The following is a 23,555-nucleotide window of genomic DNA, read 5'->3' as shown; positions in this document are numbered from 1 at the left end:
ATACTCTTGACTGTGTATCCATAGCAGTAATGTCACTATTGTAGGTGTCACAGTAGGGTGTAAATATCCAGTGTTGTATTTTTATGACAAGGGAGTCACTTTAGATTTAAAAATAGATGTGCATTGTATAATCCTGTACAGGTGTAGGCTTTACGAATGGACATTGTTACCTTAACTTACATGGGACTGTTTTGCCCTGATTTTTGTTGTTGTGTAGGAGATGAACTGAATACTCGGGTGCTTACAGAAAAAATAAATCGTTCAGATATTTTAGGAGTTTACTGGATGACCAATGATGTTGTGCCCATTTGTCATATAAAGCTGTGTTGATGTTTTTTTTCCCCATCTCCATTTAGTTCCTCAAACATGGCCGATGTCTTGACGTGTTTTGTGGAGAGTTTTGTGGATACAGGTCACTAGAACAAATGTGTGTGGTGGTCCCAGTTTAGCTCGGCTTCCCTGAACTCTACCTCAACCTTTTTTCCCCCAAAGTCTTGTGGTTAAGAGCCTACATCAGCCCCTGATCATCTCTGTCACATAAAGGGAATGTACATGTATGAATATGCAGATTATGAATCGGCCGGGATCAGATCTGATGATAATAATAGCTGGAAGGATAATCAGCCTCATCAAACTGATTTATGACATACTCGTCCTCATGAGCACCTGCATGTATGTACGTGTATATATAGGTATACAGTTTTGGATGCTTAAAGTTGAAAAGAAAACATCACCAATGATGTGACCTAAATTATTTGTGTGTGGAGGACATTTGCTAGGCACCTGAGGGATGACCCAGATAGCCATGGGCACACTCACTCATTCCTGTATACCTCTTAGTTATACCTGTACAGCTGAACACTGCTGAGGGACGCTGTCAAAAATCACGCTGATAACCTGAGAAGTTTGAGGCTGCCTCAGATGTCCGTGTATGTGTACCATCACAGCATAGTAGAGCTCTTGTTAGCAGATTCTACAGTACCATGGTGTACTTTTCTGAGTACAGTAGTTGATAGGCTAGGCATTTAACCTCACAGTACAGTCAGCACGCTCGACTTGCTACAAATTTCCACCAGCATTTTACTCTAATTCTTCAACCTTTTCTCCTATTAGCAAGTTGTTTATTCAAGCATATTCTTTAGGCTTTATTCTGTATGGACTAAGAAGATATACTTTTTTGTGATGTCCTGAAATTGGCCAATCCAACCAATGTAGTTTTGTCTCCAAAAGGTAATTATAAATGTGCTTAAACTGCACCGAAAGTTGCTCTGTCAGGTGAAAAAAGGTTGAGGAATTAGAGTAATTGTTTGGATTGAGTCCGTAACTGTGTTGTACATGTACCCACCTAAATGCCCCCTATGCATGTTATAACCTGTAACATGTAGGCACAAGTGCCCTTTCCAGTAATTGTGCTCATGTAAGCTACTGTATTAATTTGAAGGTACGCCTACATGTAAGCCTGAACATGTAAATGTATATTGCTTGATGAGGTATCTTTGTGTGAAGCAGTTATTTACATGCAGGTGTATGAAAATACACACACATTCGAAACATGTGACCCATCTTGATCTGCGAGTAGGCAAGTTGTGTCATTTAGTGCTGAAAACTGCTTCAAGTGGACAAATAATGTTTTCATCTGCTTCCCTACATGCCTGGGACTGGATGGCTCAAGCTCATGTTTAAAGTAACCCAAGCTGTGGCAGTTTTTCCAATTGAATTATAAAAGTAAATGCAGGGTGGTGTTGGGGAATTGGGTGTCTGCCTGAGTGGATATCAGCAGGGCGGAGAGTTGCACTCACACACACACTCCTCACACTGTACACCACTTCAGCTAATATACTAGCTGGTATCAGGTGTGCCGACTGCCTGGCTGGCCTGTATTCACCATGAACTACATTGCAAGTCAGCCAGTGTGCCTAGAGGACTTGTGAGTGGCTGATAGCTCAGCTCAGCCAGCACTAAGCCTGCTTGTTAGGTGTGCCCCTACTGCTGGGCCCACCAGTGGTTCCCCTCTCACAACAGTACAGCCACTGTAAAGTCACCCACCAGTCCTCAACACTTGTGCCAGTTTGGACATGGTTAGTGATGGCTGTGTTCACCCCTCCTTTGGATATCTTGTGTACTGACTTACATTCAAACTGTGGTGGCCCGGCTTTGGCAAGCTACTCTCCCCAGCCCGTCAACTCTGACCCTGGCAGAGCTGAGTCTTATCCCCGAGGTTTGGGTAAGTTTACCTTGCAGGGATAAAATCTGATATTCTACTGTACTGTATCCAGATCATGCTGAAGAAGTAGTCATTTTTGCTGTTTGTTAAACCCACATACCCGACAATGAGTGGGATTAGGGGCCAGTTCTATGTATACATGTATGTACATTACACCGGCCTCCTACACTTCATATATACATGTACCTTTGCATGGGCTCTAAACCTATGCTGTTTGTGAATGTATAGTTTATTGATATACCAACACTATCCGCCTTAGGTCTGAAATCAGGCTTGTAAGGGTTGGCCAGACTTCCTAGTAGTCTGCTTGGTAGGGTGCCTATTGCACACTATTTTGTTCTTAGTCTTGGTTAGGACTGTATGCTGGTCAGTGAGATCAAACCAGCCTTCTGCTCATGTACATGTATATATTTACATGTACATGTATAATGTGATGACTGTTTAGTTATGTCAAAGGCTATAGTAACTTCAAGTCGGTCACCACAGCTGGAGCCTGCTTTCAAAAAAACGTTGCAAGAGCCTCTCTATTTTCTCTTGATTGATTCTTCAGTTGAAAACTGTTTCCAACATGTTGTCTATGAGTAGATTTGAATATCAATGCGGTTTGTCCCGTGGAGAGGATTATCAGTGGCAGACATGGCATTGGTTCAGCAGACATTTCTAGATTTGTCCAGTTTTAAATTTCTGTTCAGTTGTAAATTGGTTTGGTTTTTAAAATGTATTAGAAGAGTTGAAGAGTTCAGATATGTGTAAATATATCAGATGTTTTAATATGCACACATCTGTATGGGAGTTGGTCAACAACAACTGCGTAGTGTAGTAAACAAACCTGTTCATGTTGTACATATTAGCTCCATGGACAGTTGATAAACAGTGTTAATTATAGTGCTGATGGGGAGCTAGCCTAAGGTTAGCTGCACATCCACTGTGAGAAAGGTTCAGTTAGCTCGGGCATGCTCGCAATCAGGTGATGTATTTGGGGTCACTCAATATCCTGGTCTGACCAAAATGGACTGGACATGTACCATGTAGGCAATATGGTGTGCACAGTGGGAGACAAACACACTCTTGTTGGCTAAAAATAAAGCTGACAGTACTTTGGTTTTAGGTAGAAGCTGATGTACAAGAACACTCGTTTATTATTAGAGGAGAATATTTCTGTGTTAGCCACACCACACGCTGGTTTTCACAGCTTTTTGCTCAAGCTAAAATTAAGTCATAGTGGGTATAAATCATTCAATGTGCACTCAGCACGCTGGCCTCGTGAAAGAGTCATGATTTCATCTTTTTTGTTCATTTCTTGTAAAGTATAATCAATGACAGCCTGTTTTCTTCCCATCTTTTCAGATCTACATAATAGTTACAATCAACAAATGCAACATTCTCCTCAGCTGTACTCAGGAATACTAGCTGATGAATCTGGCAGGAAAGTAAGTCAAACTTTGCTTCATATTTGCTTCATATCTGATCTGAATGTAAGTCAAACTTTGCTTCATATTTGTTCATATCTGATCTGAAAGTAAGTCAAACTTTGCTTCATATTTGTTCATATCTGATCTGAAAGTAAGTCAAACCTTGCTTCATATCTGATCTGAAAGTAAGTAAAACTTTGCTTCATATCTGATCTGAATGTAAGTCAAACTTTGCTTCATATCTGATCTGAAAGTAAGTAAAACTTTGCTTCATATTTGTTTTACATGGTTTTCTGTTCATTGGCATAAATTATTCATGCCCTCTCTTGTGACAAATCTGTGCTAGTGTTTAAAAAAGTAATGCTGGCTTCTTCAGATGTTTATCAAATCCAGCACATGTAGATGCACGCACCTGTGTTAAGTATGTTTATCTCCATAGTCTGATAACTATCCCCTATCCATTTTTTCCCACCTGCCGGCAAGGAGACTGAAGCATCTGCATTGGCTCACATGCATTTCATTTTTAATGGCTTGGATTTATTTGATTATTACCTATGGTCATACTCGTAATGCCGTTTAGGTTGCATTGGGAAAGAGTTTGTAACAGTGACAACACTTGGCAATCATGGCATCTTTAAGAGAGGTGTTTTCACTCTGATTATTTATCTAAAGTAAGTGTAATATATACTATAATATACTGTAAGTCCACAACTTTTTTGACATCGAAAGCACTTTTTTCAGTGGAATTTATGCATACAATTATTTTGAAATGAGACACCAAATGATTTGTTTGTGTCACTAAAGATGCAATCCTCCTAAAACTGCAGATTATCTACATCCCATGGTTCTCTCAGAATGTTTCAAAATATTAGTTGCAGTAGAGGTTGAAAAGGTTGAAGAATTAGGGTGTGTTTGAGCCCATTCTGCTTAAAATAAATGGAGAAGAAAAACTGGAGAACCATTTTCTTGGATAAGGACCTGCTTCTCTGCAGTCACGTAAATCTTTTATAAAATTTTCTGTAAGAAAAGCAACAAAAATTAAATAATGAAGTGACATTAAGGTAACATTTTGGTCTAGTAATTCCCTGATTATGACAGTTTTCGTATATTTCACTGAAACCAAAGAAAGCATGTTACACTCAGATTGTGTATAGATAGTTCTCTAGATCCTCCGTTCTACATGTAAAACTGATAACAAAATTAGAGTACAGGTGTTGTCAAATGAAATTGACTTTACAAGTGCTGTTTCAGCATAAAGCTGTTCCAATTTTCTGTCAATGCAGTTTAAAGTGTGTGTTTACAATCTTCATGTGCATGAACCATAGCTGAAACCATGTACGTTGTATGGTATTGTTGCAGTTATACAATCTTGGCAGCATAATGACCGGATAACTTCCCAGGGAGTTACAGATGTGTACACACATTATAAACGTGTTAGCTAGTATGTGGCCATGTTTCAGATGTCTGTTAGTTTTGCTCCAAACCTCTCCTGCTGTCTCAGGAAAAGTTCCTCTATGTGGATTGACATGGCTAACATGTGGGTGTTGTGCTGGCTTTCCTGATTCTCTAATGTCAATGCAGCCAGGCTGTTTCCCGGCCAGTTGATTGCTTTTGTCCAGCACAACCACTGCCATGTGTACTGGAGAAACCAGGCAAAACTGCGTAGTCAGATTCAGAGCTGCTGCTCCTCTGCAAATTAACTTTCATGTATAGGTTGTTTTGTGTTGGACAGTTCCAATGGAGGAAAATGATGTTTTTCCAAGGGTATTTTTTATAGCTGTGTTTTGCGGTGTAAACTGTGGCAAAGATTAAAAACAGTTTCACCTAATGCCTTAATTCCTGATAGCTTCAAGTTAATGCTGTCCACACACTCAAACACGTGCTTGGTAAGTTTCTATACAGGCCTTTCGGGATCTGTCCTTGATGGATATCACCAAGTACATTTATGATAGCTGCATAGGTACAGTACTATCTAGTGTTGCCGATTATTAGGAGCACTACGTTTTCATGTGTAAGTTGGCCTTGTGCCTGACACTGACTATGCAAATGCAGGCAGCGCTGATGTTCTGGGGGCATGTGTGCGCATGCCTATATCTGCAGACCCACATGTTACAGTATGCTGGTGCGGGAGGGGAGGAGGCTGTCATTAGCGGGGCAGCGGGCAGGGAGATAATACGGGCCTGTCAGGGGGGAAGTGGACTCAGGCCTAGCAACGACTCCCAGTTCCACTTGACTAGAGCTGACACAAAGGGCTGTCCATAGAGACTGAATCAATAGTCAGCATGTGTTATCCGGGCTGGTGGCTCCCCCTCCCTCTCTCCCTACCCATGTCAGCTCTCTCTCTTTCTCTCTCACTTTCCTCACTCACACACACACCCCTCCCCTACTGGCCACCACTCTCTGGAGCTAGTCTATCTCTCCCTCTCTCTCCCTCCCTTAGCAGCTTTCAGTTAAGCTCATATTTGATGGCAGTCGCCTAGGAAACCCCTGGACTTGCAAGCAGAGCTCTCAGGCTGTGTTCAATTTGGCTGTCCCCTTGAATTGAATAATGAGCCTGGCTTGGCTGTGTGAAGTCTGTCCTAGTCTGATGACACTGAACTGAAGGTGGAGAAAAAAAGACCCAGACACCCTGGCACCACACACTACAGGCACAGTTTGAACTGAAATACCTCACTAACAGGATTTCTTTAGAACTGTAAACCTTCCCAGATATTCGAGAAGATGTTGCAAAGGGAAGGCTCAGTGGGTCGCCTTGTGCAAGCAGGAAGGGTGCATTCAGCTTAGCTCCCCTTATCTGAGCTTCATCACCCTAGCTAAATGAGTTTTTATGTAGGAAACCATAGAACATGAGAGGGTTTTTTCTTAAAATGAAGTACATGTTGTTGACAACAAAAATTAATGGTTCTAAAATAAACCCAAGATATGACCATTATAACTAAACAGTTTTACCTCTCCCTTTCTTGTAAAACTTTATCTTGTGTCTTTGATTTATTAATGGGCGTGTACATGTATCTACAGTACATGTGTAATGAACACGAAAACGCATGGATGAGATTTAGTTTCTGGTAACCATGTCACTTATCATGCATGATTGAATGTTACAAAATCTGTGGGCAGCATATTTGTCTTTTTTACTGTCTATTTATAGAAATATGTAGTCAAGAACAAAAGTTTATTTGTGTTTAAAACATTAGAAGTAGTACTGTAAACTTTTTGTATGGCCTTGGAACTTCAGTTCTGTTTCCTCTTTTCATTATCAGTCTGGTAGTTACTAAGGACAACTTGTGTGATAGGCAACACAGAGTTATGTTGGCCTGATAAAGTTGGCGAATGTTGCCAAGATGTTGCTGTACTGTATGTGCGCGCAGGACGCACACCATGTGCTATGTAGCTTAGCCTGCCGGAACCTGTCTACGTTCTGACCCACATGACTGCAGTCTGGCCACGTATTAAATTTGGAGTCAAATCCTGATATACATGTAGGTGTAGGTGTGTGTATGTTACAGTACATGTCCAGAGTGAACACTGTGGAGCCTGGATATCACCACAACTAGATCTACAGCGTGGCTTCTATACATGTATACACATACATGTATACCACCATCTTGAAAAAATCGTGCACAGCAAGTTTATATGTAGTTTTTATTGCATGTAGGGTTTAGGGATCCACTTGATTTTCTTTCCAGAGTGTTTAATAGATATCAGTTACAACAATGTGTAAGTTACACCCATGAACTTGATGATTCCTCTGCCAGATGATATCAGGTACATGGTACCACACTGGTAAATAGATTAATGAAATAACAGCAGTCAGAATCCAGTTCTGATCATATATTGTTGTAACTGGAGGGCTTTGTAGAGTCCAAGAACCAGTTCTCATGAAATACAGGCCTGGTCCATTTTGTTATCTGTGAAGATTCATGGGTATCCTGAGGAAGACAAAATGTGTAAGTGTAGCTTATAGTGCTGTTCGGCAGCTGTCTCTGAGTTGGGTCTAGGTGTGATTCAAGGTTGGTCCATGTCTTAATGGTTGAGAAAAATGCCTGGAGACTTCAAAACTTTGTATGGGAAACAGAAAGCCTGAGGTGTGTGTGCTTGTGTGTGGACAATTGCCCAGGTTTGTGAAGGGTTTGTATTATGATAGCTAGCGGAGGCAGGCTGATACATGTATGTGGTGCTGGTTGCCCTTCAGTTTACCCCAGGCCTCTGCTGATATGTGGCCCTTCAAGCTTTCCAAGGCTGACATTGTGAAAAACTGAGGCGCCTGCTCACAACTGGCTGCCTGTCTGACCCAGTTTACAGCTCAAAACTCCCTTTGTCCCTTTTTAGGCCAGTCAGATTAATACTTGTATTTATCCAGCACAATTTTCCTGCTCAGCTGAAGGGTATAACCCCCTGCAGTAATTTTATCTTAAAGATCAAAATGGAATTGAATAGGTGTGTGGCAGGCTTTGTTATACTGCAGGATAAGTATAAAAGTTTCTTTCATGTTTCCAACATGGCCGTGCACCTAACTGGGACTGGACCAGAAATGTCATTGAGTTTGTTTCTATGAAAAAGTAAACTGCATTCTGGGTGAACTCCCTTCAGTAATTAATGCAAAACAGTGATCCCAGTATGCTTGAGTAATGTAATACATGCCACATGTATGTAATGGTATGGAGATGTTTGCACTCCTGTGTACATGTAACTGTACAGTACGTGTATGTAAGTGTACAGTACATGTAAGTGTACAGTAGTGTGTGTAACTGTATTACTGTACAGATATGTATGTAACTGCACAGTACATGTATGTAACTGTATGTGTTACTGTACGGACATGTATGTAACTGTGCAGTACTTGTATGTAAATGTACAAACATGTATGTAGCTGTGCAGTACATGTATGTAACTGTATGTATCTGTGTGTATGAGTATGTGGTTGATAGACTGCTTCTCTTCCTTGGCTAGTTACATGTAGATGTGGCTGTCTACAGGGATGTTAACACTGTGGCCTAACATTTCCTAACCTACATGTATCTATAGACAACTGTGAACAGAAAAGAGGAGGCATTGACTCAGGGCTCTAAAGTTTGTCTCTTTTATTGTGGTGTTTTTTCGAGAAAGAGCACCTGCTCATGCAATCGTGTATGTCATGTTAACTGCACAAGTGAAGTGTAAGAGCAATGCACCCAGTAATAACAGCTATAATTTGAGTCCTTGGGAAATGATGGGTTTGACATTTCCTGATGTAAATTCCCCTGTCAGCTGTGATTTGTGTAGAACTTTATTGTAATGCCCGTTTAACGTTAGACATTTAACTGCTTCTCAAAACCTGATAATTACTGATTACATAATAGCAGTCATTACTCCACATACTGAATCACAAATAAAAACTGATGTCCAATGGCCTCGCTCTGTGGTTTGGGTATAACACTGGTACAAATGTTGTCAAAGCCCCAACCATTTTACATGTGCAGTTAAGTGATCACTTTAAGGAAACTTCTATGTAATACTGTAAATGTCTTTTTATTTGCGGGTAAAAACTTTTGTGGATTAGGTAAGAAAAACACATTCGTGGGAATCAACTTTCGCAGATCTTAGCAGAATTTTTGGATAACAGATAAATGAAAATCAAACTTCAACGCAGAAACATCAAGTAATAAAACAACTCAAGCATTCAAGTAACAGTGTTATCATTTAAACTTGTCTACCTGTGAGATGTGACACAAATTCTATACAATACAGAAACTTGATCAGACAAAGGAAGTTAATCCTCCTAAGCTTTTAATCTTTTGAAAACTGTTAATCTTTATAAGACAAAACCCTTACCTGCTGTGCCACTAACTCCGGGAGACAACGAAGGATTAAATGTGATGTAAATAAATCCCACTGACTGAAACTTTGAGTGAACTTTGACAGATTTGAGTAAATTTCTCAGAAATCATCATTATGAAAATGAAGTTTGAAGTGCGGAAACCCTGCGGGATGTATCGGGTGCGTCCCTCATCGTATGTATATCATATCACGTACACACGCCCAGTACAAATATCGATTTGTATGTCTCTGACTGTGGCAATAAACAACAACAACGTCGCAGTGTGGCGATACTTAGACGGAGCCTAAGCCTCCTTAAAACAAAGCAAGATTCTGACGGTCAACTAAGCTGAATTTGTGAAGGCCGGAATACGTTCTAATCAGGTATTTGTAATTAATGTGTTTGAAAAAGTATTAGAACTGTAGTGCTTGGTAATGAATTTATAACTGTAACGCATGCTACTTTAATAAAGTACTTACATGGGTTTTATATTCGCAGCAGTGTGTTTGAAGCGAAGTCTGCGAATGTTAGGACCACGCAAATGAAAAGGCATTTACAATATGTGAAGTAGAAATTATGTGTAAATCCTAGTTCAGACAATTGCCCTGAAATGTGGAGAACATTATGGCTTCAGTGAGACGTATGTATACTGTATCTCTCTGCTGTCTACTGCCGTCCCCGTAGCAAGCTGCAGACAGCTGTGTACTGCTGTCCCCGTAGCAGGCTGCAGATGGCAGTCTACTGCCGTCCCCGTAGCAAGCTGCAGACAGCTGTCTACTGCTGTCCCCGTAGCAAGCTGCAGAGCTGTCTACTGCTGTCCCCGTAGCAGGCTGCAGATGGCTGTCTACTGCCGTCCCCGTAGCAAGCTGCAGATGGCTGTCTACTGCCGTCCCTGTAGCAAGCTGCAGACAGCTGTCTACTGCTGTCCCCCGTAGCAGGCTGCAGACAGCTGTCTACTGCTGTCCCCGTAGCAGGCTGCAGACAGCTGTCTACTGCTGTCCCCGTAGCAGGCGGCAGACGGCAGTCTACTGTCGTCCCTGTAGCAAGCTGCAGACAGCTGTCTACTGCCGTCCCCCGTTAGCAGGCTGTAGACAGCTGTCTACTGCGTCCCTGTAGCAGGCTGTAGACAGCTGTCTACTGCCGTCCCTGTAGCAGGCTGCATATGGCTGTCTGCTGCTGTCCCCGTAGCAGGCGGCAGATGGCAGTCTACTGTCGTCCCTGTAGCAGGCAGCAGACAGCTGTCCTATTGCTGTCCCCGTAGCAGCCGCAGACGGCTGTCTACTGCTGTCCCCGTAGCAGACCGCAGACGGCTGTCTACTGCTGTCTCTGTAGCAGACGGCTGTACTGCCGTCCCTGTAGCAGGCTGCAGATAGCTGTCTACTGCCGTGCCCTTAGCCGCCTACTTTGAATATTCTTACTATTTAAATCAGTAGTTATTGGGACTTAATTACTTAATTACTTCAGCTGCTAGTTTTGAGCTCTGACCTCCTTCTCCAATTTTTAAGTGAAAACTCAGATAGGTATATGTACACTCTAGCTGTATACACATGCACCTGTATAATTTGTACATGTATGGACCTTTAAAAGTTATGTCTCCTGTACATGTACATCAAATGTGGCTATGCACAGAGCCCCACATACACATAGCTGGGAGATCATTAAGGGATGGGTTAGAATGCACATGAAGGGGACAGAAAGAAAACCATTGCCCGTAGCAATCTCTTTTGTTCTGGCTTCCTGAGAAACTTGGCAGAACGAAGCCAGTCAGGTACACCAGTCATACAGCAGAAAAACCTGGGGAGAAAAAGCAAACACCTCTAGCTGTAAGGTATTGATTGCGAGAGAGTGTATTGGGAAAGGTGTAAATACGGCCACAGCTCGCCCTGCCTACAGCAATGCCTATACATGTACATGTAGCTGTTATGGTATAGGGACGCTGTCATCACACAGGCAGACACTCTCACATTTATATAGGTCCAACACAGGCTCATTTACCTGTCAACTAGTCTATATACTGCCCAGGGATGAGACTTGATAAAACTCCACAGCCTTGATAAATTCAGTAACCATGCCTCAGGGAGACATGAACAGGGATCTCCCAGTATAATGTACATAGTTTTTTATGTGGTTTCATGGGCTTGGCAAGATATAGCTATCAGCTCTGAACATACTTGAATATGTATAAATATTGATAGGTACAGAAGAAAAAAATAGTAGAGTGGACAGTAAATAAGTGACCATTAGTGAGAGAGCTGATAAAAACTTGTGTGATCTGATCAGTGAAGATCAGAGGAGAAAATACACCTATTGTGTCATGTTCAGTCCCCATGATATTACAAGTTTATGCAGCGTCAAAAACTAGCAAGGACCTTCCTCTTATTAGCAGAGATTTACCGTACAACTATCAGATGATCTTCACATTATGATCAGATGATGTTTTTTGTAAGCTACTTACCAGCCGATCTGCTCTACATGTGTTATGCTATATGACCTGATACATACAAGAACATCTGTAACGTATGGACTGGCATAAAGAGTGTTGTGCTAACAGGCATGTTAACTCAGTTAGATGGATCTTGGCTGGAATACAACACCCCAAACTTTAAGTTAAAGGTAGAGAAAAAAGAATTTTAGTTCATTGTCAAGCTACATAAACAAGCCCATTTACATCGGTTATTTATAAATAAAAGCACTAATCTGAATAAATAATACTGTGGATCCTGGATATTTCTCTGTGTGCATATATACATTAAAACTCAAGTTCTGCGCATATTTCGATTTGTTCAAATGTATCAAAACAAGCCAAAGAGTTCAAGGCTACCTTTACACCATTGCTGGCTGTGCATATTAAGAGAATGTATCGTCATGGTTATTGCCAAGTACACTTCGTGAAATACTCCTCTGGGGCTCATGATACATTCATTAGCCAGGAGTATAGCCACAGTTATGTATGCCTTATATACACTCATTATTACATATCGCCATAGCAACCTTGATTTTAAATTGAAAGAACAAACAAGAATGGCCTGTAGATGTGAATTGTTGACGTGGTTCAGTAAAGATAACGCTATAAATATGTATATACAGACATATGTATGTATGTGTGTGTTTCTTTAATCTTTGATCTCGAGAGGATATGTTAGTTGTTGTAGACTTATGATGCTTCTAGAATTCTGTGTAATCCGCACAAGTTCAGTGATCTTGTACAGTGGCGATTAGGCCAAACTGAATGCAATGGTAACAGTTTTAATGCAGGGGCTAGAAGTCTTTCAACAGTTGACTTATTCAACTTAGCGCTATATTATGTGCTAAATTTACCCCATACCAGTATTTCTGTAAAGCTCATTTTTCATCTAGGATGCTCAATCTTCTTTCCTTGCTTTTGTAGAGTGAAAGTCCGAGCCGAAAACGTAGGAAAACGTCAAACAATGTGATAGACTTAACTGCAAACTCTCCCAGCCCGCCTCCAAGTAGACCGTGGGAATCATCAGGGGACGGTGCCAGGCCTAGTCGCCGTCGTCTGTCCTCGGGACGCAGGGTCTCGGCAGAACAGCGCTGCCACACCCCCAGAGCTCGCAGAAGGTAAGGCAAAGTAAACTGTCACCTTCTCACCTGTCGGCATTCTGTACATGCAACGCGGCAGTTTTGGAAAAGCCTTGTACAAGATAATATATGGCCTATAGTGTTGGTCAGTTTTTCATGTACATGTGTTTTCATGTCCATGAGACCACAAGGACTCATTGGTTAGTTGACAGATGGTATTTGGTGCCTGTAAAAGGGCCTGATATGTTCTTCTAAATGCCATGCATGTGAGATAAGCATTCTGTTTTTGTTTTGTTTTTTGTGATTTTATTATTTTTTTGGTTTTGTTTATATCTTTATTTATTTGTTTTGCATATACACAGTGTCCTTGAGGTCAGAATGAAATTTGATTTTCCTCCTTATTTTACTGGTCCAAAGGGTTTGTTCAGTTTGTAAATTTCCAGTAAATTTGATTCAGCTGTTATTGATTGTTCTTGTAAGCGTGACATTTGCTGGCTTGGTTAAGGATAAAATAGACGGTTGCAGTTCTAAGATGGACACAGCTGAAGGTCTTAACAGAATTACTGCAGGGAAAATTTCCCTAAAACTGGTAGGTACAGATATGGTGGCTGACAAGTTCGACCTGAACAAATGCTAAAGCAGGGCCGAATCTGGCTTGTCCATATCAGTATGGACTTTAGTGTCTATACCATTTATCTGTACATATGGAGTCCAAGCCTTGTGTGTGGTGGTGGTTGTTGCCTCCAGAATTCCAATCAGTTCTCCGTGTGTGTACCAGCTGGTCAACCCAGAGTTTGGCTTTTGACAGTTTATGTAGCTCTGAAGGGAACCTTACAAGTATCTTAATTGTGTGTATTTAGCCGGGATCTGTTGATCATCAGGGGAAGGAACTCCTTCCATGAATAATTGAGAATAGGGAGGGGGAAAACTGAAGCATACCTGTGAGCGCGCAGAAGGCGGGAGATCGGAGCTGGCCACGCGATCCCTCCTGCAGATAGCCTATTGATTTTGACTCAAGTTCGGCGAGCGAGCCCGAGCAGTGGTGCGCCGCTGTGTGCATGTGCTACAGCCACTGGTGCTGTGGGGTTAGATTGGCACAGCCTGCTGGGAATGGTCGCAATGGAAAAGGTCAGCTCTGGTGCGCAATTTACCTGATGATATTACACAGCAGCAGTTGGAATATTGCCTGCCTCTGGACTAAGGTACACTTACATGTAATCTCAGGCCTACTTCATCTACATGTATGTGTAAACATATATGGGTAGGGTGTGAAGGCTGTCCCCACTCTTGTTCAGTGTCAGTGTGGAAGGAGGGCAGGGGGAGGGGGCACAGGGATTTTGTTGAGTATAGGCTGTGCTGGCTCGGGTAACCAGAATATTTTCTGCAGCAGCTGTGTCTATATCATACTCATGGGCAGCAGTATAAGAAATCCGCATCTGAGGTTAGAGATGAATTTACATGAGATACACGTACAAGGGCATGGCAGCTCTGGGGAATTGTTAGTTTGTACGTGAAAAATAACTTATAATAAATATAATGTAATTTACTTGTGCATCTTACATGAAGTATACCAATGACCTGTAATCATGCGGGAGGCACATGTACACTGAACTGTGTGGAGGCTTATCTCATGCAGGATGTTGTCAGTGGAAATGGTGTTTCCATAGTTGTTCTGTGTGTAGCACATGTACAGAGAGGAAGTCAGGATTCTCGTGACGACCATGTGAGTGCCATAATAAGTGGACAGGAAGGCTATAGTGTAAGTTGGCATAGGGTTTGTAATGAGCAAGGTTCATGTCCATACATACGGTGTGTACATGTATATACAGTTCCTCTTTATATGGCCTCGGGTACAGTGATTGAGCTATACATGTATGTTATCATGTATGGCATAAGTTAAGGTAAATGGACCACTTTCACAAAAGTCATATTTCTTGAAAAATATTTTTTTACAAAAAAATTGATTTACTCAGTTTAATGAAAGTGGCCCAATTGTTTGATCTTGCTTGTTTCCATAACAATAAATTTGTTAAATTAGAGATTTATACACCTTGTTCATGTGATACACACGTGAGGTAAAAGCAGATTCACATTCGCACGAGCAAAAAAGACAGATTTTGCAAGCATTAGCAGGTAAATGATCTAATCTTTTACTCTTTGCGAGTAAATATCATAAAATTACTTTTTTATTGCTGAAAGTGATATTTTCCCCTGTGGTATATCTTTCTGCCTTATCAACAAACCTTAAAACATCTTTCTTCCATTAGTAGAACTGTGAGAAGCCACCGGAATGTGAAACTTAGTCTTGGAGAAAAATTTAGGTCTTTACCATATTCAAATCTAAGGAGCAGTGGAATGATGTGTATTTTGAAATACAGGAATGTATATTTCATGGATATTTTACACTCACATTACAATAAAGTATGTGTACAGTACAGTGTTCCCACCAGGCACAACTTTACTGTGCCCTCTGAATGTGTAGTATATGCATATATATATATATATATATATATATATATATATATATATATATATATATATATATACACACACACATGTGCCCCGGGGTGAATGTTGAAACATGCCGTAGTTTTATGTACATGTAGTCCTGTAGGAGGGTTCCATACAGGAAGTACCCAGCTGGCACCATGACCTGCTATAGTTTAAGTTTGCCAGTCTGAACTGGGAAACACAGCCTAATGTGTTTGTCTCTTGGCAAATTTCATCCTGATGAACCTCTCCTCCATTGCCCAGTTTTCCAGCATTCCCCCCACCTTGTAATTATCTGGCCTCATTTCATCTGACTTGAGCGAGAACTGCCGAGTTCATTCTTAGTCCCAGGGGAGCTCTAGTCCAATCAATAGCCAGCGTTTGCCTGCTGTCGACCCGGCCTGGCCTGCTGAAGCATGAGGGACGACCTACTGCTAGTTTAGGCCTGGCTCCGGATCGAATCCTCTAGCTTTCTGCATGTGTATTCACTGGCTGCCCTGTGGTCTTTATGTAGCATAAAGGACAGCCTGCTATCAGCTCAGGCCTGGTATAGGATCGAATCCTCCAGCTATCGGTATTAGCCTGCCTTTGTATTCAGTGGTAACCCTATGATTTGCATGTAGCACAAGGCCTGCTGCTACCAGATCAGACAGTTTGGCTTGGTACAGGATCGAATCCTGACTGCATTATCATGAGCCAGCTCCATTATAGATGTTGCTGCCCTGGCCTCATCCTGTCCCCAGCTTTCTATGCACTGCCGTTCTACCTGTACAGCAACCCTGGCTTTATGCCTGCTTTTATACTGGGGGCCATTGTACAGCTGCTCTTCATCTCAGAGTAGAACCCTGACAGTTATGGCTGGTGGAAGGTTATCTGTTATTAAAGCACAGCCTGAAAATACATGACATTGTAAAATTGTGAAAAAGAAATTTTCCAAATATGTACATGCCCTTTGTAAGTTAAGCACATACCAGTGGATGTTAAAAAGGCAATTATCATGCCGTGTTAGAAAATTGTTTGCCTTTAACATAATGAAACATTTGATCTGTGAATTGTACGTATTGCTTATGAGTTCCATCCGCATCAGTAGTTGCAGGGATGTGTTACATACAATTCAGACAAAATATCACTTTCTATTTGAATGATGTTGGTTTGGGGTTGATTTATGTGTTTTAATGATGAACAAAGGAAGATGCCGAGCTGCAAATAAATTTTTATATTGCAGGAAAATCAAATTTGAATCAGTGTGCACAAAAAGGAATCAAGCTATAATCCTGTCTTTTCAGATTATGTAAAAGATTTATGTAAAATATATTTAGTGCAGAAATGCAGCCGGTATAAATACATCTTAGCTGCATAGAGGTCATGGTAGATGTACATTGGTCAGCTGTTGATACGTTCATGTAGTTGAATACGATGAGATACTTGGGCTTATTCTGAGTTTTTTGTGCGATCTTTCAGCCCAGTGACGAGGCGAAGAACCCGAGACAGGAACAGCATGATACGTCCAAGCGACTCTCCCGAGAGACGCGCCTTCCAGCCCCCTGTCCTACCCAATCGTCTTCAACCCAATCCCTCAGTATTACAAAGTCTCCCAGGACATAGACCACACCCCTCCCAGCAGGGGGTCTTTCTAGACATGGACAGGGTAAGTGAAACTGTTTGTGAAATCAAGGGATATCCCAGATCAGCCTAATCCTTGGGTATCGTTAACATTTGAACAGTCATAAACTTTGCACTTTTCTGCACACTTCAGCCTCTGGATTCATTTGTTCAAGCCCCTCCTAAAAGTAACAGATTACACCATTGTGAATTTAAGGGAATATGTAGATAAGATAATTTTAGATTTTTAATAACTCCCAATATTTTTGTGTTTAGCAGAATAGCTATCATTGGATGGTATTAACAGTGGCCCCATCTAAAGTTCACAAGATTGTATGATTACACAACTGTGAATTAAAATGAATCCATGAATAAGATAAACTTTAAATTTTTGGTAACTCACATTATTTTGGTTTTAACAGAATGAATAGTGGTCTTTTGTTTACGTTGCAGGTTCCAGTGTCGGCTGCTGTCACGGTGCCCCCATACGCTATTCCAGTTTGCAACGGAACGCATCACATCCCGGCGTGCACCTCTGCTCATATCCCAGTGTGCACCAGCCAGCCCACATGGTCAATTCCCTCATGTAGCGTCCAGCTACCGACATCTTGTATACAGCACATTCCCACATGTAGCCTCCAGCAACTGCCCATACCTCATGCCCTGCCCCCAATGCTGCCCCATACACACCAACATACTCATCATGCCTCGCCCCTCCCCTCTCACCAGCACCATCCCGCTCATCATCACCTTCCCCCACCCCCACAGTTCCCTGCCAGCCATCATTCACAGGTATGTCAATAATAACTTCTTTTATGAATTATATCCTGCTGCATGCATCATTGAGACTTACAACTGGACACTGTGACTTGTGGTATGACATAGTGGCTTATGTCAATGTGACTTATAATGTGACATGGCGACATACATTTATACATTTATAATGTGACATATGATATGACTTTTGAAAGACAATCTTATGTTGATCACAGGTTCGTTGAGACTATCATTCTGTGTGGCTGTGTGGAAGAATTAATCTTCTATTTTATTTCTAATGTTATAAAGCCAGATCATCAGCTGTAACGTAGATTTGTCTGAGAGAGGTTTACCCAGTGCTCATTCAAAGAAAACACATGATATAACCTGAATTCACATGAATTAACCTGAATTCACATGAATTCATGAAGTAAGCATGTCATTATTGCCATTTCAGCCACGAAGGCTCCATGAAGAAGAAATTCAGATAATTGCAGAGCACCGACCACCATACCCTCCTCATCTGCCCCCAGGCCTCCACCACCAAGGGGCGCCACTCAACCCCTCTCCACCAGTGTTGCTACAGGAGCCGTCGGTTCATCCCAGCCCGCATGACATCTATGTAAGACATCCTGTATTTCACAGAAAGTGTAGACATATTTGAGGGTATAAACCTTGCATGGTTTTATTGATGCCTTTACGCTGTTTAACTAACAGTTGAGATCATTTGTTTACACATGTTTGTGATTATTGCAGGGTCCATACGGAAGGATTTCAGGGCGTCGCAGTGTGGGACGGAGTCGGCTGAGATCAGGTGTACCTGGGCCGCCTGCACCTTACCCAGGGTTCCTTCTACAGTTCCTGTAAGTCATGTGAACAAATGCGTGTGGCTTCCTTTTTGTTTACTAATCTTCAGTCAAGTACGTGTATTGCAATTTGCACAATAAAGCTTTCACATGTTTTAAAATGATACTTTTAATAGAAGAACTGTGCAAGAAAACAGTTACCCCTGACACTTGCATTGTCAGTTAATACCATTACATGTTTATTCACAGAGCAATGCTGGGAAATCCCCAACTACCGCCTTACGGGATATCGATGGATATCAATGATGAAGCCACAGAAGTTGAAAACTATGAGGTACATGTATGTTGAACTTTTATTGGACAGTAACTTCTACAAGAGGAAAGGATGTGAAGAATAAAATAAGCTTTGCTAAAAGAAGACTAAATGTTGTAGGAAAGCAGGAAATGTTCATATGTGTATATACAGTAGATTAAACAGAAAGTACAGACTGCTTTCCTGTGGAAAAGCAAAAGTTAATTTTCCTGACTGTTGAAAATGGAGGCAAGAATGTGACACTGAAGTTTTGTTGAATTATGTCTGCTACAAACTGTTATGTTTGATCTTGTGCTAATGATGACAATTTCTTGTTTCAGGCGCTGTTGAATTTGGCGGAGCGTCTGGGTGAGGCTAAGCCTCGCGGGCTGACAAAGCCTGAGATAGAACAGCTGCCACACTACAGGTTTAACACAGAGAGTCACCGCTCGGACACGGACCAGACGTCCTGCGTGGTCTGTATGTGTGACTTTGAGAGCCGCCAGATGTTGAGAGTTTTACCCTGCTCACACGAGTTCCACACCAAGTGTGTGGACAAGTGGTTGAAGGTGAGTGAGCTTATTGATATAGACGGAGATTCACGATCTGTGTAGACAGATAAACTTGTGTTTCTGAAGTGGGGCCAATGACTAAGGAGCCTCCCGCCTGTCCAGCTCATGCTGCTTTACTCTTCGGTCGCTTATGGGAAGGTCTGCCAGCAACCTGCAGATGGTTACAGGTTTCCCCTATTCTATGATTTCCTTCCACCATAATACTGGCTAAGTGAAATATTCTTTAGCACAATGTAAAACTGGAGTCAAAAAAATAAGTCAAATGAATAAATGTTTCTGAAGTAAACCCTTGAGCTATCGGACCCTATCCTCGTGATTTTATGTTAAGTATAAGAAAGTAAAGATGCATAAAAGTATATTCAAAAGAAATCAAAGAATCTGCCAACAAGTATATAGATGTAGTACACAAGTAGTGAAACTCTGAAAACTGTAAATGAAAACCTTCATTTTGACTCAGTATTTCAACATTTCATTATGCCATAATTCACTTCTGATGATGGCATAATAAAATGCTGAAATATTGAGTCAAAATGGAGGTTTCGTTTATCGGCGTTACACTACTTGTGTATTATGTGAAACTTGTAAGTAGATCTACTGGATATAGGTGTGTGAAAGTGTTCTGAAGACACTCATTCACAGTTATCCAGAGGCATTCACGGATATCCCCAGCTTTGGAGAACCAATCAGAACAGCTGTGGCCTCAGGCACACAGGATTCTTCCATCAGTTAAGAAATCATTAAATGAGAACAATTATGGGGAGAAATGGTGATTGGCCAGTCTGTGCTTAAAATACCAGTATCGTTCCACTTACTGTGCTTGCTACGGTAAAAGTGTTCAGTACTTGTAGAACACGTGTACTTGTGCTGCTGTGTCAGCTTTTTTGCCGCCTTGTTTGTTGCAGTGTAATGAACTGATATTGTTTTTGTTCCCCAGACCAACAGGACCTGCCCCATCTGTCGAGCTGATGCATCCGAGACAGCAAGCTGTCAATCAGATTGAAGTCTGCGATGAACCAAAAACGAAACAGTGTCTTTTCAAGGCAATAATTAAGTGCTGACCTCTATTAGCCATTCTTCCCCAAGTGTTACAGGAGATGTGGTGAAGTGAAGAGTGTTATGGCTAAATAACATTTAGGCTGCAAGTCTGACACACAGACAGACAGATGAACGGACGCAAAGATGGAGGGAAATCATGGCTGCTCAGAAACAGTCTCCCAGTGGTACACCAGTCTGAGTTGGAGAATCAGTCTGCAGTACAGGTGCACACTGATAGTCTGCAGTACAGGTGTATACTGGTAGTCTGCAGTACAGGTGTTTACTGATAGTCTGCAGTACAGGTGTTTGCACAGACTAGTGTTGCTCATCGGACAATTGTACCTGAGTTTGATGTGACCAGTCATCAGACCCACACGGAAACACAACATAATGTTACATCTTGGTGCAGCTGTGTAAGCCAGAAAGAGACTTTGCCAAAAGAAGAGAGAAAAAACAAACAATGCAAATCCGTTATGTGACATTTTTGAAACTGTATTGCAGTAGTAGCCCAGGTCTATTATACAATATTAAGATGCTACTGGTCGATGGATTGAGCTTGTTCTCCCCCCTAGGGAACACTGTCCCTTCCTTTTTGGTAGGCCGGCCTCGGGTCAGTTCATTGGTCATTAAGCTCACAAAGTGCTCGTGCCTTCTTATACTAGGACTTAGGAATGATGAATACAGGAATATGGTATACTATGAGGAAACTATCACACATACTGGTAGCTTTCTTGTGAAGCATTTTTTCTAAATGTTGATGTTTTGGGTCAGTTTATTGTGGGAATATTTTTGTAAAGTTTTCTTGCTATAATGGCGATCTTATGTTGTTGTTTTTTTCGTCATGGAAATGCAAGAAATGGGTATAGATTTTGCTTGGTGGTTAAAATTGTAAGTCCTTGTTGTCTACATGTCCATGTCTGAATATGTTATTTTTTTTTAACATGTTTGGTTTTGTGTTTTTCTGTCCGTTTGTATTATGTGGACATTGTTTGTTAAGTACTGTCCTAAGTTGTTGCCATCTGTGGTAAACATGTAAATAAACACAAAATGTTTATTGATGAACACATGAAATCGGAGACCATTGTTATGTGAGCAATGTTTATACCTCGTATCAATCTGTCGTATTTGCCTCTGCAAATGTTGTAATCACAAATAAAAGTTATATATTTTGAAATGGGCACTGTCCATTGAACCTAAATCTACCTCTGGCTTCGGCATTTACAACAAATGAAGTTAAAGTTACTTAGGAGAGAGGAGTACGGAGCAGGATTGACATACGTAACCTGACCATCTGTGTATGTATGTACAGGATGTCATCGGTATTTTGAAATAAAGTAGTTTGATTAAAGCAATGCTTTCTCACAGAAATATTACTGGTTGGCAGTATTGATCACTTGATTTTTCCATGACCATGGGAAATGTTCCCAGGAATCCAACATTTGTAGATCACAACGCTTTTTCAAAAGCAATCCTCTAATGTTGATAAATTTTTCTAATACTTCTCCAGAGAAGAAATACCAACTTAATTTGTGTAATCTAAAACATATATATTCACTATATGGATTCACTCTGTATGACCAAAGTTTCATTCCAGTAAAAAAATTAGTAGGCATTTCTCTAGATAGGCCAACTTCTGAAATTCCTTTTCTCAGAAGCAGAGTAGTTGAAATCTTCTCACAAATACTAAATGTGTTGTATTGTCTTCTCCTTACGTCATCAGACTTCTAATTGGTAGCAAGAACCCATTTTACTGGAAGTCACGGGCAGTTCTCAGCTTAACAAAGCTTTGAATTTGAAATAATTTAACAATGCTTGTATCTGTTCATAGTAGCTAGGCTAAGAAAAACAAAGGAACAGAATCTATACATTGTAGAGTAAACAAACAGTTCCTTAGAATTTGTCATGTAAGCAACAAATTGTGGTTTGGGGAAAAACGGCATGCATTAAGTTGCCAAATTCATGACCGCAAGGTTTCTTGGGAGCTACCATATACATGCGTTCTAATTATTTTAAAAAACTTGAATTGTTTCAGGTGGAATTTTTTTTATTTACTTTTCATTTGATGTTGTAAATCTTTATTTTTCATAGTGGCATGATGTATTTACTTCTTAGCACGTAGTTTTGCATAAATGTAAATACATGTAACAGAATTACTTTCACTATAATTTCCCATTAATTACATCAGCTATACATCAAGTACAACTTCAGTTGAAGATTCTGTTTTCTCTACAGAATTGTAAACGCTGTCATTGGTTTCTCCCTACGTTTCCTGTATTGGGTTAAGTATATAAATCCTAAATGACCAAAGAGGTTTCTGTTTATGGAACAATATTTCTTATCTTAATAAAAAAAAATACAGTTTCTGTAAATACCAAGAGCTACCAAACAGCCACAAGATCTGAGATCTTTGGTGATGCATGAAGGCCATCTATTTTCCTATTACAACCACAAAACGTTCCATGTGTTTTGGCACTGGTAATTAAGAAGTACATATTTTGTCTCACAAGCTTGGCCTTTTAATTAATTTGTAAGCTTTATATTTTTTTTCTCCTTAGAATATTAATAATAGGTACATGTATTAAAGATGCTGTACTCAACATAAATACATCCCCATCTATAAATCAGTGATATTGGATTGTGTGTACGAACCCTTTACTCTGCTCTACAACAGTGCAGTTAATCCAGCTGCTTTTGTTGACTAGGTTTCTAGTATACCGGTATGTTTTGATTTATCCTCAGTTAAGTGTACAGTTAAATGTAACTCTTTACAAGTTGGTTAACTTTTGAGTTAAGTATCTGTTGAGGTTGTTTCACTGGTTGTGTATCTTGTCTGTGGCCACTCTGTGCTCAGTATCACTATTATTTGTATATAAATATGTATATATGAAGTTCTCAATTGGTGGTAATATGCACGCGTCTGCTCCGTTCAGAAAATATCGATTCTGTACAACCAAGTGCTACAGGTTCTTACAGTATCAATGGCATAATCTTTTTCAGTGTTCCTTGAATAAAAACAAAGAAAACTT

General features: G+C 40.7%; 1 protein-coding gene across 1 annotated transcript in view; it reads left to right on the top strand.

Moving 5' to 3' along the window:
• Positions 1–23,555, top strand: part of LOC135467550 (uncharacterized) — a 53,479-nt gene extending 29,924 nt beyond the window's left edge. The window contains exons 14-22 of the mRNA XM_064745322.1: positions 3,572–3,654; positions 12,822–13,015; positions 16,928–17,114; positions 17,522–17,860; positions 18,282–18,446; positions 18,581–18,687; positions 18,880–18,964; positions 19,264–19,491; positions 20,429–23,555. Coding sequence (XP_064601392.1) covers positions 3,572–3,654; positions 12,822–13,015; positions 16,928–17,114; positions 17,522–17,860; positions 18,282–18,446; positions 18,581–18,687; positions 18,880–18,964; positions 19,264–19,491; positions 20,429–20,494 — 1,454 coding nt within the window. The 3' untranslated portion in view covers positions 20,495–23,555. The remainder of the gene's footprint in view (positions 1–3,571; positions 3,655–12,821; positions 13,016–16,927; positions 17,115–17,521; positions 17,861–18,281; positions 18,447–18,580; positions 18,688–18,879; positions 18,965–19,263; positions 19,492–20,428) is intronic.

This window comes from Liolophura sinensis, chromosome 6 (assembly GCF_032854445.1).
Source record: "Liolophura sinensis isolate JHLJ2023 chromosome 6, CUHK_Ljap_v2, whole genome shotgun sequence".
Lineage (NCBI taxonomy): Eukaryota > Metazoa > Mollusca > Polyplacophora > Chitonida > Chitonidae > Liolophura > Liolophura sinensis.
Note: the sequence above shows the minus strand (reverse complement) of the source record. Positions and strands in the feature narration are given on the sequence as shown.